At 48.6% G+C, this 16,699-nt stretch overlaps 1 protein-coding gene across 1 annotated transcript in view; it reads left to right on the top strand.

Annotated features, from left to right (window-relative positions):
• The window catches only part of smarcc1a (SWI/SNF related, matrix associated, actin dependent regulator of chromatin, subfamily c, member 1a), a 36,787-nt gene that overhangs the window by 11,104 nt on the left and 8,984 nt on the right, over positions 1-16,699 (top strand). Inside the window, exons 2-14 of the mRNA XM_060900520.1 lie at positions 7,408-7,527; positions 7,888-7,973; positions 8,089-8,170; positions 8,391-8,483; positions 8,558-8,627; positions 9,216-9,285; positions 11,214-11,289; positions 13,018-13,143; positions 13,667-13,785; positions 13,906-14,033; positions 14,230-14,289; positions 14,475-14,512; positions 14,648-14,769. Coding sequence (XP_060756503.1) covers positions 7,408-7,527; positions 7,888-7,973; positions 8,089-8,170; positions 8,391-8,483; positions 8,558-8,627; positions 9,216-9,285; positions 11,214-11,289; positions 13,018-13,143; positions 13,667-13,785; positions 13,906-14,033; positions 14,230-14,289; positions 14,475-14,512; positions 14,648-14,769 — 1,190 coding nt within the window. The remainder of the gene's footprint in view (positions 1-7,407; positions 7,528-7,887; positions 7,974-8,088; positions 8,171-8,390; positions 8,484-8,557; positions 8,628-9,215; positions 9,286-11,213; positions 11,290-13,017; positions 13,144-13,666; positions 13,786-13,905; positions 14,034-14,229; positions 14,290-14,474; positions 14,513-14,647; positions 14,770-16,699) is intronic.

Below are 16,699 nucleotides of genomic sequence, written 5' to 3' on the forward strand. Positions count from 1 at the left end.
CCTGCGGAGCCGAGCGTATCTGTGTATTGGTATTGTTGTGTGCACGCAAATCGTGTATTGGTGTTGCTGTGTGCACGCTAATCGTTTTAAAAACGTTAATCTGATGATCCGCTGATACGGTCTAATGTAAACATGGGCTTAGTCTAAGAAAAGCGTTTCACACTTCGGTGTTTTTGACACATTGTTCTTGCGCCGGGAGATAACACGCCTTTATAATAACGTGTGAATCGACACCAAGTTCGAGATAACTGATTGTTATTGTCGGCAGAGAAATAAAGGATAAAAACAAAAAGTTCAAAGTTGGTGGAGCAAGCGCGATATTGCCTATAAAACCGTGAGGATATAACCTGGCTGTCAGTGTTACTGTAGCTCTTGAAGTGCGTACACTCTGTCGAAATGTCTCTCGAGCGATTCGGTTTTAGGCATAAGCGTTCCACTGTCGACATCGAAAACATCGATCCAAATTGATTTTGTATCGGTCCAATTGATTCCTCTATTGCAGCGGTTCCCAAACTTTTTTGGCCGCGCACCCCCTTCTATACTCCAACCAGGTTGACGCACCCCCAGTCCCCCAGTTTCAAAAAACACACGCTTTCTTACAAAGGCAGCATCTTTAATCGTGCTAAAATTATAATAAACATCGTTTGCAACACCTGCAGGAAACCACAAAAGTGGAAAAAAAAAAAAACAAAGCTTTCTTACAAAAGCCTAGGTCACAACCGGACGTACGATTTTTTTAGCCATGTGATTTTTGGTGTTTCCCAAATCGCTGCGGTTTTTTTTTTTTTTTTGGTTCATGGAGAAAGACGCGCGTTGGCCGTAAGTTTGTCTTGCAACCTGGAAAAAAACGTAAGCACCCGTAGAGTTTGTTTGACATGACAAAGAACCTCTGCGGCCGGTCTGCGGCTCGAAAATCAGCACGTGATACGCGCGCCCTCCGTGCGTTTCTTGCACGTAGACCGGCCATAGGAGCACCGCCAGTGCTGCACTTCACAATCCGATGGATCCTCTTCTTTATCTGTTCCTGATATGCTCCTTAATTGTTGTATCTCTTTAAAATGCATATGTTCATAATTATCATTGCTATTTTTACTGTTATGTTAACTTTTTTGCAAATTAGATCCATTCATTTTCATAACCTTGTAATGACAGGGTTGTGTTGCTAGTGTTTTAAACACGGATGAAGGCTATATAGGTCCTATTTTCAGTAGCAGTATATATTTTTAGCAAGATCAATGCCATTTGGCCAAATACATACCAATATTAATGCGACGGATGGGCCTGCATCTTGGCACAGAACTCTCTGATGTTTGGGGTAATTGAAGACCGTCTCAGCCTCAAATCTTTCTCAACATCTCCCAGTCTCCTCCTTCATCCCTGATTTGTGGTGGCGCATTTAGTTTTGCCGATTTCAACCAGTTGAGCATCGCGAATGAATGAATGAAGCCACAAACTACTGCAGAACGAGGGTTATGTATATAACCGCGGTTCTATGAGTTTCGGATGACCGCCAGAGGCGGTGCTTTCAGCACATGGATATCCATCACACGAACGTGCAGGTCGGGTAATAGTAACAACACCCCGTGACCCCGGCATAAAAGACCGGTAAACCCAGGAAGTGACCTCTTGGCAAATCTTCTCGTGTACACTCCGAGTGACTGCCAAGCTCTGGCGGTCATCCGAAACTCATAGAACCACGGTTATATACATAATCCTCGTTCTATTTCGTTTCTCCTGACCGCCAGAGGCGGTGCTTTCAGCACATGGATGACTAATACCAACCAGGTCATGAGGAGTGCCTACCCATACTCAGTGCTGCTGCGACGGGCCTGGAATGACAGCCGTCGCCACAGGATTATGTGGGACGACATTAAGACGGTAAAACCTGGTGAAGGTGCAGCTGGAAGCCCAGGAGGCTGCGCTGCATATGTCTGAAAGGGGCACGCCCTTCAGTGATGCCCATGAGGCCACCACGCCCCGTGCAGAGTGCGCCCTGACAGCCGGAGGAATCGGGGAGCCACTGTGCCTGTAGGCATGTAATATGGCCTCGACTATCCACTTGGATAGCCTCTGCTTAGAGAGCGCCAGACCCCTCCTCGGCCCTGTGTGGCACAGAAACAGGGCGTCACTCCTACGGGAGCCCTCTGTACGGGACACGTACACCCTGAGGGCGCGAACTGGGCACAAAAGTTCCGACCTCTCACCATGGCCCGCCTCGAACGCCGCAAGGCTAAGGGGCTGGTTGACGAAGGTAGCAGAGAGGGTCTTCGGGAGGAAAGAGGGGTTAGGCCACAGAGTGACCCCACTGTCGCCGGAGTGCCACTGCAGGCACTCCCCACTGACTGACAGCGCGTGTAATTCCCCGATGCGCCTCGTCGATGTAATGGCCAGAAGAAAAGCAGTCTTCAGGGAGAGCCATGAAATGTCTGCCGTGAGCAGGGGCTCAAACGGTGCGTCGCAGAGAGCCTGCAGCACCAAGTGAAGATCCCATGTGGGTACCCGGCTCCGTCGGGGGGGTCTCAACCGGAGAGCACCCTTCAAGAAACGTGCCACCAAGGGGTGGGACCCCACGGTCCTTCCCCCAACTCTGGCATGCTGAGCAGAGATGGCAGCTGCATAGTCCTTGATGGTGGAAGGAGTAAGACCCTTATCAAACAGAGACTGGAGGAACAGTAGAATGGTCGGCAGGGGGCAGCATGTAGGCTCCTCCCCCCGAGTTGAGCACCAGTTGGAGAAAAGCCTCCATCTGTTGGCGTAGAGGGCATTGGTGGAGGGTGCCCGAGAGCTTGCAATGGTGTTGACCACTGCCGGCTCACAAAGACCTAGCAGGGGGTCCGGCCCTTCAGCGGCCACACCCAGAGCTGCAGACGGGCTGGAGCCGGGTGCCAGATCTGCCCTCCTAGCTGTGATAGCAGGTCCGTCCTCACTGGCAGGCACCAGGGGTCGCCGTTCAGAAGTTGCAGCAACTTGGGAAACCACACTCGGCCCGGCCACCGAGGGGCGACAAGCAGCAGCCTGTGGTGGTCCATCGCAACCCTGTGTAGGGTTGGCACGATCAGCGGCAGAGGGGGGAAGGCATACAGCAGTTGCCTCGGCCAAGCATGCACCAGCGCATCCTGGCCCAGGGGACTGGGGCCGTGGAGGCTGAACCACAGAGGGCAGTGTGTCGACTCCTGGCAGGCAAAGAGGTCCACCTCTGCCCTGCCAAAACGTTCCCAGATGGCGAGAACCACCGCTGGGTTGAGTCTCCATTCCCCGGGATCGGGGTTCTGGCAGGACAGCAGATCCGCTGCCCTGTTGGCAGTGCCTGGCAAGTACATGGCACGCAGGCTCGAGATGTCGATGGGCCCACCGCAGAAGTTGGCCGGCCACTTCCAAGCACTGGAGGGACTTGGTGCCTCCCTGGTGGTTGATGTAGTACATTACCGTAGCGTTGTGCGTCCACACCAGGACGTGTCTGCCGGCCAGGCCTGGGAGGAAGTGCTGTAGGCCGAGGAGCACAGCCCGTAGCGCCGGGTGGAGGTGGAGACCGTTGAGCCACCTCTGAAGTGGACGCAAGTCCAGGAGCCCCAGTGGGACCAGAGAGGAGGCTGCTGTAAGCATGCCTAGCAGGCGCTGAAAGGTCTTCAGGGCGAGTGACCTGCCCCGTCTGAAGCGGCCATGCAGCAGGCGGATGTTGTGGATCCTGGTCTGGGAGGGGGTTGCCATCAACGACCTCGAATCCAGGTGCATGCCCAAGAAAGTCGTCTCCTGGCTGGGCACCAGCGAGCTCTTCTTGTAATTCACCCTGAGCCCCAGCTCTGCGATATGTGAGAGCACAGTCACGATGTCGGTGCAGGCCTGAGCTGCTGACCGTGAACAGACGAGCCAGTCGTCCAGGTAAGGCAGGACACGCAAACCCCTTGCCTGAAGTGGTGCCAATGCCGCTGCCACACACCTGGTGAATACACGGGGTGCCAGCGATATCCCAAAGGGCAAAACATTGAACTCGAAAGCCTGGCCCTCGAAGGCAAACCGCAGGAACTGCCTGTGGTGTGGCGCAATGGGAACATGGAAATAGGCGTCTTTCAGGTCGACGGTGGCAAACCAGTCGCCCACCTGGATGTGGTGTAAGACATCCATTGTACGCAGCATGCGGAATCTCATGGTCTTCAAATGGGAGTTGAGGGACCTCAGGTCGAGGATCGGGCGGATACCGCCGTCCTTCTTCAGAACCAGAAAATACCTGGAGTAGAACCCACCTTGCTGTCTCTGTCTGTCGATGGGAGAGATTGCTCCTTTCTCCAGGAGGGTGGCGATTTCCTGCCAGAGGACGAGGGACTTCCCCGGATGGCTCACGGTGGTGTGTTTGATCCCATGAAAACACGGCGGTCGGCGGCAGAACTGGATGCGGTAACCCTCGGTGAGGGTCACCGGCACCCAGGGGTCTGGGGTCAACGCTCTCCAGCTTTGGAGCTGTTCGCTGGAAAAGCGGCCGACCGCCGGCGCGCTGATGTCAGCGCCGCCCAGACCGCCCCCATCGGTCACCATGGGGGCGACGAGGAGCGGACTGGGTGTAGGGGGCAGCGCCGCGGGTCCGGGAGGTGGTGGGGCGACGAAAGTCATCAACCCGTCTGGTCTCCTGGCGGGTGCGTGGCCGAGACAGTCGGTGTGGGCCCCCTGAAGGACTGGGCAGCGTTGCCGTGGTGGTGGGCCTGGCGGAGGCCAGCGAACTGCTGTCGTGCCTGGACGACCTGGGCACTCCGGTCTAGGGCTTGCTGAGCGGCCTCGCCAAACAGCTCCCCGGGGACAACAGGGGGAGAGCGCAGCACACGCCGGTCGGGCTCGGCCAGAGGGGACTGCGCCAGCCATATCTGCTGGCGGGCGAGGGTGAGATACGACATCAGCCGGCCCAGTTCCCGCGACGGGTAGGCAAAGGCCTGGAGAGCCGCGTCGCACAGCTCCCGTGATGCCGCGCTCGTCCCCTCCAGCGTCTGGGCAAGGGCCAGCAGCAGATGGGGCATGGAATTGTCAATACGACCCATTCGTGCTGCCGTGTTGTATCCCCGCACGATGAGGTCGTCGGTCGCGCGGCATTGAGTGCGGGGGCATCGGGCCGCAGAGCCTCGTTGGGCGAAAGGACGAGGGCAGCCACGGAGGGCTCAATGTTGGGCATCTGCTGGAGGCCGTAGGTAGGGGCGTCCTGCATTGCTGCCAGGGTGCTGCAGTCACTAGGGAGGGGGGAACGGCGTCTAGGGTCCGCCCAACACCTCTGTAACTCCTCGATGTATGGGGCCGAGGGCGGAACAGACAACGAGGAAGGCTGTGTGGAGCCTCTGAAGAAAGCGCTCTGATGCTGGGCCACCGGGGGCATGTCCAACCCCAGACGGGCCAATGTAGCCCTCAGCGTTGGCTGGATGGATGAGCGTCCGCCTTCCGACGCTGCCATGGTGCCATGGCTGGTGGCCTGGGAACCGGCTGGAGAGGTGGAGTCGTGACCGTCAGACCCACCGCAGTCAAAGCTCTCCGACGCCCGGATCGACAGCTCATCCAGGCCGCGTGCATCAACGGCCGGTGACAGAAGCGGTGGTGATGGCGAACGGTCGGGCTGCCAGGCAGATGGGGTGGCTGCGGGAACACTGCTGCCCTGTGGCGGAGGCTGGAGATTCGCCAGCAGGGCCTTCATCTCCTCCAGCTCGGTGGACATCACCTCCACCTTCCGAGCCAAATCGCCTGGGCGCTTCTTTCTCGCCTTGGAAGCGGAGACGTGTGGGGGAGCCCCACGGCGCTTGCTGGGCCCTGCTGCTGCAGCCGGCACCCTGTCCTGTCCCCCCGAGGCCCGGGGGATGTCAGACGGAGGATCCATCCGAGCCAGCCTGGCGGTCCGTGCAGCTACGCTCAGGCACATGCAGTCTGCGCAGGCCATGTCCGTCAGCCCTTGCCGCAGGTGATCAATACCCAGGCACGAGGGGCACTCACGGTGGCCGTCCTCTGGCTCGAGGGGGGCCCGGCAGTTGGCGCAGCAAGAGAATGGGTCCATGACACCTGGCTGGCAGAAGGGAACTTAAAAAATAGGGCGAGAACACCCCAAGTAAGTATCCCAAAATAAACAATCAGGCGGCAACGAAAAAACGACCGGGCGAACACACCCGTGGTCGGGACGCAACTAAACAGTCACTCACTAGCGTGAGAAGACATCATACGCCGCTAAAACACACAAGACAGCCGGCCCGTGAGCAGGCCGGAGGTAAGGTTACACAAAACAAGGCGGTCGATAATATTAACAAGGATAGGCGCCGTGCGCGACAGAACTGATAAACAGCGGTGAAAAACACCGCTTTAATTTAAATGAATGAAAACCGCTTACCTGAACGAAAGCAAGCCGGCCTCCAGCGGCGAGGACACCGCCTCGGAGGGCTAGTCAGCTAACTCCACCGAGCGAGAGCACTCAGCTTAACGGAGTAACAAACAATACGAATACAACACACAAGACAGCCGGCCCGTGAGCAGGCCGGAGGCAAGGCTACACAAAACAAGGCGGTTGATAATATTAACAAAGATAGGCGCCGTGTGCCACAGAACTGATAAACAGCGGCGAGAAACACCGCTTTAATTTAAATGAATGAAAACCGCTTACCTGAACAAAAAACAAGCCGGCCTCCAGCGGTGAGGACACCGCCCCGGAGGGCTAATCAGCTAACTCCACCGAGTGAGAGCACTCAGCTTAACGGAGTAACAAATCAATACGAATATAACAAGAGAAAAGAATTGGTGGACTTAACGCAGTTTCTTGGAGGATGCGTAAGCACAGCCCCAACCCTACGGGTAACGAAACTAACACAGCGCTTTGTCCAAATTCCAATCCAACTCGCAACCTGCAAACGCGAGAAGATGCAAGAGGTCACTTCCTGGGTTTACCGGTCTTTTATGCCGGGGTCACGGGGTGACGTCACCCAGGTCACACGTGACTTTGTTGTTACTATTACTCGACCTGCACGTTCGTGTGATGGATATCCATGTGCTGAAAGCACCGCCTCTGGCGGTCAGGAGAAACGAAATAGAACCGTTACAGCGTAGAAGAAGAGTTAAAAATCGCCATTACATTTTTTATCTTGCACACCCCCTAGTGGCAGCTGCGCGCACCACACTTTTAGAATAGAGCAGGGTTTCCCAATGATTACTATTTGAGATTATTTTATGCAAATGAGATGTAAATTTATGCAAATTTGTTTCAAGGTCATCCGATTGACCCCCCACCCCCTATATTTTCAATCCGTGGAGAACCCTGCTATAGTTACTGTATGGACATGGTATCAGGAAACAATTTTATTTATAAGCAGTAGCCACATGGACCCATTGGGTACCTATTTTTACAGTTGGATATATGCATCCGCATAAATTAGCCTACACTAATTTTGTTTTTTGCAGTACGTCCAGACCGACTCTCCATCCTGTAAATCGTTAGCAGGACTGGTGATTCAGCTGCTTCAGTTTCAGGAGGACGCGTTCGGACGCAGAGTGAGCAATCCGGCCCTCACCAAACTACCCGTAAGTCCACACACCCAGTTCTCTTCCAGGTAGGTTGGATTGATCGTCTCAGTCCTGTCCGTGTTGAAAGCTGTCTGTAGACGTCGTCGCACAAAGAGAATTTGTGAATACTTTCAAGAAATTGTGGAATAAAGGGCCAATTAGTAATATCATTGTGGGTCACAGTTAATCACTGCATCTGTATACAATGGTAAAATTAATCTAGTAACGTGGTCATATCACTGTGCGTTCCACTCGTACGAGAGAAACTGTGGTCTGTTCAACACCATCCACATGCAGTCGTCTTATCGTGAAAAAGAATGGGCCTTTGTGAGAATTTGCTGCTCCGCTGACACGTCACGGTCCGTCTTGTGTCTTTAGGCAAAAAGCTTCTTGGACTTCAAAGCTGGTGGAGCTCTGTGTCACATCCTGGGATCTGCTTACAAGTTTAAAAGTGAACAGGGATGGTGAGTTAGGATTCAAGATGATGAATGTGTGCTGATGTTACATTATTGGTTTCTTTCTGTTACTTACAGTATCTCTCGTGTGTGTGTGTGTGCGCGTGTGTGTGTGTTCACTCAGGCGACGGTTTGATCTGCAGAATCCATCCAGAATGGACAGAAACGTGGAGATGTTCATGAATATTGAGAAAACTCTCGCACAGGTAAGATGCACACCTGAGAGAATTGCAGGTGTCGTGAAAGTGTGTATTATATTATAATATATAAAGTGTGATACATTTTTAAACTTCCTGTGAATGACTCGATTTATATTTTGTCCATTGTGATGCGTATAATGTGAAGTATTGTAGGTTTTGGTAAGTTTGTGCTTTAATGCTTCATCTGTCCCTGGAAAAACCTCTTGTGTAACGTTGCATCCTGCAGAATAACTGTCTGACTCGACCAAACGTGTACATCTCATCTGACGTGGACCAAAAACAGGCCGGCAAACTGAAGGACATCATCAAGAGGCATCAGGTCAGAGGCATGCGTTCAGTGTGTGTAGTGTTCTGGTTCTGGTTCTGATTTTACACGTTTTCTTTGTTCATTAGGGCTCCATCACTGAGGACAAATCCAAAGCTACTCATCTCATCTGTCCATCTCCAGCTCAGACAGAGGAAGGTCAGCTTCAACACACACACACACACTCTCAACATGTCATTGTGTGTTCTCAGGGTTTATTGCTATGAGGTTTACAGTTTAAAATTCTTTTGTGTATATAACATGTATTTGATATGTTTTCCAGAACAGCTTGTACACTGTCAGTGTTTCTCACTTTATTTTCATTATAACATGAGAGAGAGAGAGAGAGAGAGAGAGAGAGAGCGCGGCTGTGAGGGGAAAACTGACACTGCTAGTCCAAAAATAAAGTATTGTTTGGTTTAGTTGTGTTCAGCGATGGCGTGGTGTTTTGTGTGTGTGATAAAGCTAGAAACAGCAGTGGCAGCAGTGTGATGTGTTTACAGCAGGAGCAGATTAAACAAGGCCGAAGGGTTTTGCACTCATGTCCCTGTGGTGAGAAACAGAGGTGCTGTCGAGTCCAGGGGAAGTCAGTAAATGGAGTCAGTATTTTAAACAAAGTCAGAAGTGAGGAAATGCCCTGATCCTATTCTGTGACTAACTGTGGGAGCTCTGTGATTTACAGCCGAGTTCTTTACTGAGGAACTGAAGTGTGGTGCCTTTTTTTTTCTCTCCCCTTCCTCCCCCCAGAGGAGTGGCTGCGTCCCATCATGCGCAAAGACAAACAGGTGCTGGTTCACTGGGGGAATTATCCTGACAGGTGTGTGTCTCTCTGTCTCTCTCTCTCTCTCTCTCTCTCTCTCTGTCTCTGTGTACCGAAGGCCACACAAAGGCTGTGTGTGTATAATGAATTCTAGTCAACACTCTTCCATTTGTTGAACGCGACAGTCCAAGGTGCCAACTGTTAGTTTTAGCCATAGTGCTTATGACTTTTGACCCTTCACTACACTGATACCTCACTGAAACACCTGAAAATGACATTTAAAGGTGGGGTATGAGATTTTGGAATAACGGTTCCTGCAAACCATATTTTGAAAAGAAACACGCCCGCCCTTGCCATGCTCCCACCCCCGCGTCTCCACCCCTCCTCTCCCTTATAAAGCCTGAGAAAATCAGCTTTTATAATGGGTGTCTATTGCATTACACACCAGTGGAGCAGAGTGTAGAGAGCTTGGAAAAATAGCTCAAACTTTCTCATTTAAACTGTGTTTTCAGCCCCAATTTTCACTCCACACACACAATTTTCTCAAAAGTAGTAGCCACACTCACACAATGTGTCTACCTACACGATAGGACTTGCAGTTTTTGAATGAGCAGCCTGAAAGTGAGGAGAGCACAGCCGCCCAGCCACATAGACTGCCATTATAAAACTTGGCAGAAAAGTCACTCGTTTTTAACTCGCTCTAGTGACCTCATTTTTTTACACTACAGACAAAAAAATTACATCAGTGTGTTCAGGAGAGCCTTGTGGCACTCGGTGTGAAAGAATTTTGTGAATATCTCCTTCCATTTTCATGTAAATCCCTGTTGTTTGGAGGAAGCGCCCTGAGAGAATCCTGCGCTCTGTGTGACACTCTCGCGCGCTCACACACAGAAGGGCCGGGCTGCTCGCGGGCTTCAGTCTGATTGATGTGTCAGTATCCAATCATTTTGAGGTGGTACCTCGATATGATTGGATGGCGTTTTTCCTTTATTTTACACTGTAGACTGGATTAAAATATTTCGTTTTTGGGTCAAACCTTCTATTGTACTGCTTGCAACATGGGTGTGAGGAGCTTTTCAAGCAATATGGTAAAAAATACTCCTGAAAAACATCTCATACCCCACCTTTAACTGGGAGAAAAACATCAGTAAAACAGCAAACACAAAAGTCTACCAGGTGAATTGTGTTTTTGTTTTGTTTTTTTCTCACACGTGCTTGGATTTTATTGCTCGCAAGAAATGTTCGCACCTCTGGACAGGTGTGTGAGATACTGAGTGCATGCTGCACTGTTACAGCCTGAGCAGCAGAGGTTCACAGACCCTGTCCTATCTTGTATAGCCTAGGTTACAACCGGACATACGATTTTTTTTGGCTGTGCGATTTTTGGCGTTTCCCAAATCGCTGCGTTTTTTTTGTTTGTGGAGAAAGACGCACGTTGGCTGTAAGTTTGTCTTGCAACCTGAAAAAACTGTAAGCGGCCATAGAGCTTGACATGACAAAGAACCTCTGCGGCTCAAAAATCAGCACGTCACACGCGCGCCCTCCGTGCGTTTTTTGCACGTAGACCGGCCGTAGGAGCACGTACGGCCGGTTGTGACCGAGGCTTATGGGATGTAGTTTCATGTACGCGCACCACATGTGGGTTTCTTTAAGACATGTACACATTTGCAATATATGTTGTTTTAGCCACACCCAACAGGAAGTGAGTTATTTTGGGTTTTGTGCGTTTTGACACGTCTTGCGTTTTGTAGTATTCCTCATAGATGGATCATCAGGTTCGTGTCAGTCACTGCTCGTCACCGCTTGCAGCTATATTTTTAATTCTCTCTGATGGATTTAAAACCATAATGCATGAATCCAACAGTGGTGACTCGTATCAACACGCCTTGTATTTAAAGTCTCAGATAACACTAATGGTTTAAAAGTTTTCCTCTGTGCAGATGTGTTGGTGTTTTTCAGTGCTCTTTTGGTTTTACTGTGTGCAGTTACGACACCTGGGTTTCTGCCAGTGATGTGGACGGTGAGATGGAAGAACCTCCGAGCTCAGAGAAACCATGGAGGGTGAGAAGCTGGGAATAATAATCCTGCAGAGTCCACACACTCCGTCCTCTTCTTCCCATTACATTACATTTGTTTGTTTGTTTTATTTATTTATTTATTTATAGTTTTAGAGTTTTAGTAGTTTTAAAGACAGTCTGACATCAGAACTGAAATCCTTTTCTTGTTCGCTCACTGTACTCAGATTGTGCAAAAATTCTGCCTGACTGATAGAACCGCAAAGACAGTTACTGTTTTGTGTGTAATTTTGAATTGAAGTGCAGCTTTTTTTTTCTGTCCAGCTCTAAAGAGCCTCTGATTTTATTTATTTTTAATATAAATTATGTCGCTGTGATTTGATCTTATCCCCCATGTTACTATCAAACTCCCCAGCAAAGACCCTTCATCTGAGATTCCCAATGTTCATAAACCAACCAGTTTCACACCCACGGGAGTAAAGCCCTATTCAGACGGGATTAAATGAACGTGGATTCTGGGGTAGTTTCCTGTTTTACAGCAGCTGCTCTGTTATTTTATTTCCATCCGGATACACGTCTGTGACACTCTACACAGATGTCACATTGCATTGGGGGAAAGACGCGTCAGACTGCTGTTACTTCCTGTATTCAGCCTTGTAGTGTGTGGGAGTCTCAGTGCCCCCCCCCCCCCCCCCAGGTATTAAACACCTCCTGAGTCATGAAATGAAAAATGGCTGCTTTAGAAGAGGCACTGAGCAATATACACTACCGTTCAAAAGTTTGGGGTCACTTTGAAATGTCCTTATTTTTGAAAGAAAAGCACTGTTCTTTTCAATGAAGATCACTTTAAACTAATCAGAAATGCACTCCATACATTGCTAATGTGGTAAATGACTATTCTAGCTGCAAATGTCTGGTTTTTGGTGCAATATCTCCATAGGTGTATAGAGGCCCATTTCCAGCAACTCTCACTCCAGTGTTCTAATGGTACAATGTGTTTGCTCATTGCCTCAGAAGGCTAATGGATGATTAGAAAACCCTTGTACAATCATGTTAGCACAGCTGAAAACAGTTGAGCTCTTTAGAGAAGCTATAAAACTGACCTTCCTTTGAGCAGATTGAGTTTCTGGAGCATCACATTTGTGGGGTCGATTAAATGCTCAAAATGGCCAGAAAAATGTCTCGACTATATTTTCTATTCATTTTACAACTTATGGTGGGAAATAAAAGTGTGACTTTTCATGGAAAACACAAAATTGTCTGGGTGACCCCAAACTTTTGAACGGTAGTGTACCGCAACTAGATACGTTCCCCTGAGCAGAAGATAATCATTAAGAAGAGTGAGATTACGCAGATTGAGTTTAAAGTAGCCATTATAACTGCAGCTACAGGTATAACGCCTTACTTTAGATCCACATGCACAGTGTTCTATAAATAACTAGTTACATCACTGCCAGGTTCTTAACTATTTAATGACACGTGTGATGCAAACATCCAGATTTGTTAGAAAGTCGCTCCTCCTGAGGTCGGCTTATTGCGGTCCTGATGCAAGTTTTATCGCCGAGGAGATGTGTAAGGAAAAAAATCTATTACAGACGTCCCCAATAAACTAACTCAGTCTGACTCGAGGTTATATTGAATAAATTGATCATATAGTGTGTGAATTTCTATACACTCGCTCAAGGATTGTTAAAATTAAACATTAATCATGTGGATATGAAACATCACTTGGATGTGTGAGGTTTTTTTTTTTTTTTGATGTTACCTGGTCCAGGTGCACGGCAAGTGGGTCCTGGACACAGACGCGTTTAACGAGTGGATGAACGAGGAAGATTATGAAGTAGACGAGAACAGGAAGCCAGTGAATTTCCGCCAGCGCATCTTCCCTAAAGAGGAGGAGGTAAGCGATCACCGCTAACACTGCTGGATGTGTTCAGCACATGACTGCTCAGCTCTGCAGACCTGCATCTTCCAATACTGTTTAACACAATGTGTGGGTGGGTGTGTAAAATGTCACACTTTCCTGTGTTGGAGTGTTTTTAAACTGTTTTCTAAAGCAAGTGTAAAGCCTTCTGGGTAATTTTGTAATCCTGAATCATACAGTAGGTTTTTTTTGGGGGGGGGGGTTAAACTACAAAATGCAAACTGAGCTGACTGTGACTCAACAGGTGTGTGTTAGTTAAAGCAGTATTGGAATGGTGTTTGTGTGTGTGAGAGTGTGTGAGAGTTTGACGTGTCTGGTAATCAACTGCTCAGGCCTGCATCGTCCATCTGTATCACCCCACACTCTCCACCCTTCCTCATCCTCCTCTTCCCTGTCTTTTCATCCTGCTGTGCGTGAGACCGTTCCATTCTGTCATTCATTCTCGCATTCTCTCACTCTTTCTCTCATCCTTCATCCTGTTGCCGTGGTTACTGATCAGTCTTCCCGTACACCTGATCGTAAGGAGCGAAAGTCTCTGGCTGGAGGGAAGAAGAGGCGGCGCTCCCCATCGCCCCCGAGTACCCCTGCAGAGTCCCGCAAGAAGGGCACCAAGAAAGGGTGCTTACACACACACACACACACACACACACACACACACACACACATACACGTGTGCATATACACTAGGATCAATGTGTGTGTTCAGGATCGTTCTCTCACACTACTCTGTGGTTTCAGGAACAGTGGGCTGCACTGGAAGCGCCGAGCTCATCGTGATGATGATGAGCAGGATGAAGATCTCACCAAGGACATGGAGGATCCATCTCCTGTTCCGGGAATAGAGGAGGTTTCTCTGCCCAAAAATGGTTAGCACTTGCACGATTTAGTGGGACTGGAACAAAGTATCAATGACGTTAAAATGATTGAATTGGACTAAATTTTATTTCATACTATAGCGCTGAATATTTACGCTTGCAGTAAAAGCTCATTAACTTGTAGTCAGCAGTAAAACTAAATACAGACGAAGTGGCTGTTGATGCTGATGTTTTTCTTTTCCTGCAGTTAATCAGAAGAAGGACAGCGAGAGCACGCCTCTGAAAGGAGGAACCATGGCTGATCTGGGTAAGAGCGCCCCCTGTCTGCATGCAAGTGTACATAAATCAGTAGGCTGGGGGGGTGTTTTAAAAAAAAAAAAAAAAGTCAGTTATCTCAGTGTTTAAATAAAATGAAATATTTAATCATAGTGATGATCTGATCTCTACTGATGGGAGTAATGTTAAAGCTCTCCCTCTCTCTCTCTGTGTCAGATGAACAGGAAGATGACTCTGTGGGCTCTGGGGGGAAGGTGAGATTTTATCGTGTGTGAAGCTCTGTGCACTATTCAGTGTGTGAAACTAACGTGGCGGTTTCATGATAAACTGTAATACATTCATCAGCAGTGGATGATGCAAACGTGTGTGTGTGTGTGTGTGTGAGACAGGATGATGAAGAACAGGGCAAAACGGAGGTAAATCGTCTCATGGACTCTGGCGAGGATAACGTGACGGAACAAACGCATCATATCATCATTCCCAGCTACTCGGCCTGGTTCGACTACAACTCGTAAGAGCTTCCGTCTCGCACATCCTGTGTGGGTGGGGGGTTTAACAAATAAAGCCCAGACTAATAAATAAACACTTATTAGAGCTATTGATTGTGACACCAAAGTCTAATTTTAAAAAATTAAATTTAAAAATTTGATCTAAAATAATTTTTGTAGACCTTGAATAATTTTTCCACAGAGCTTTTACTCCTGTATGTTGTAGAAATATGTTAGAGAATCTCATGTCCTCTCACCCAGCCCTGTCTCTTACCCCGTTCCCACTCCCAGTGAAAACTGGATGTTACCCGTATGATGCTGTAATGGTGTCGTGTCAGAAGGGGAGAAAAATGACAAAGTGGAAACATTAATCTTACCCCAGTGATCCAGTAAAATTTACAGAAATATTTTGTTAGATCCAGTGGGATAATCTAAAGTTTATCTATTCCGTGTTGTTTTTACCTCCTACAGTAATGGATTTCGTACAGTGGGGAAAATAAGTATTTGATACACTGCCGACTTCAAGTTTTCCAACTTACAAAGAATGGAGAGGTCTGTGATTTTTATCGTAGGTACACTTCAACTGTAAGAGACAGAATCTAAAAAAAAAAAAAAAAAATCCAGAAAATCACATTGTATGATTATTATTTTTTTTAAATAATTAATTTGCCTTTTGTTGCATGAAATAAGTATTTGATACAATAGAGCAGGGGTTGGCAACCCTAGGCACGCGTGCCACAACTGGCACGCCGAGGAATTTCCAGTGGCACACTGACGATGATACACAAACCTAATTATTCAACACATTAAAAATGTTCAAATGTCATCTTGAACCGTCATTGGCTGTTGCATGGCGAGCCTGCTCTTTTAGCATGACTACACCACAATATAGCGCCCCCTCCCAGTGTTGCCAGATACTGCTGACGTTTTCCAGACCAAAATATGTTCAAAACCCGCCAAAATGCACTTAAAACCGCCCAATCTGGCAACACTGCCCCCTCCCCATATTTCTCACGAGATGGGCTCACTTGATGCAGCAGTTGCGCTAAGATGGCAAAGAAGCCGGCAGTTCGGGCTTTCCTCTCCTCGTGGACCAAAGAATATGGGTTTGTTTCTCAGAGGGACCGTGCTGTGTGCACGTTGTGTTTTGAAAGTGTTGTGTGTCGAACATCCAATGTTAAACGTCATTTCGAGGCAAAGCACGAAAAGACTTTCAAAGATCAGGCAGATAAGGATGAATCACTCACGCGCAGTGTGCGGATATGGGAAGCAAGCCCGCACTTTAACAGTCTTTACCTCAGCTAAAAACAATGCCACTGAAGCTCGCTATATAATTTCTCACTGCATAGCTAAACATGGAAAGCCATTCACAGACGGTGAATACATTAAGGAGGCCTTTCTCTCCGGCTCGGATAGTCTTTTTGAGGGGCTGCCAAATAAAGAGACAATAAAATCAAGAATAAAAGACATGCCCATATCAGCCAGAACTGTTGAGCGGTGAATTGGTGAAATGGCAGGAAACGTAAGGGTGCAGCAAACAACTGGCATAAAAGATGCAGCAGTGTTTAGCATTGCGCTTGACGAAAGCGTAGATGTGAATGATGTGGCACGTTTGGCAGTGATGGCAAGATATTGTGATGTGACTGTGAGAGGGGAGCTCTGCTGTTTAAAGCCAATGAATCCTGCTGGGCATCTTTACCCGAAAAGTTCAACTGTCTTCGCAATATCGCATTGGCTTTATTGTCAGTTTTCGGATCAACATATCCGTGTGAACAGATATTTTCGCACATGAAGAATGCACTTTGCCCCTCCCAAAGTCGTCTGACAACGGGCCATTCGGAAGCATGCGTCCAACTCCGTGACCAATCACCATCCCCACATCTCGGAGCTGAGTAAGGGGAAGCAGGGCCAGAGATCACACTGACTGATAGGCAAAACATTTATTTTGTAATA

Source organism: Neoarius graeffei, chromosome 19, assembly GCF_027579695.1.
Source record: "Neoarius graeffei isolate fNeoGra1 chromosome 19, fNeoGra1.pri, whole genome shotgun sequence".
NCBI classification, from domain to species: Eukaryota; Metazoa; Chordata; class Actinopteri; order Siluriformes; family Ariidae; genus Neoarius; species Neoarius graeffei.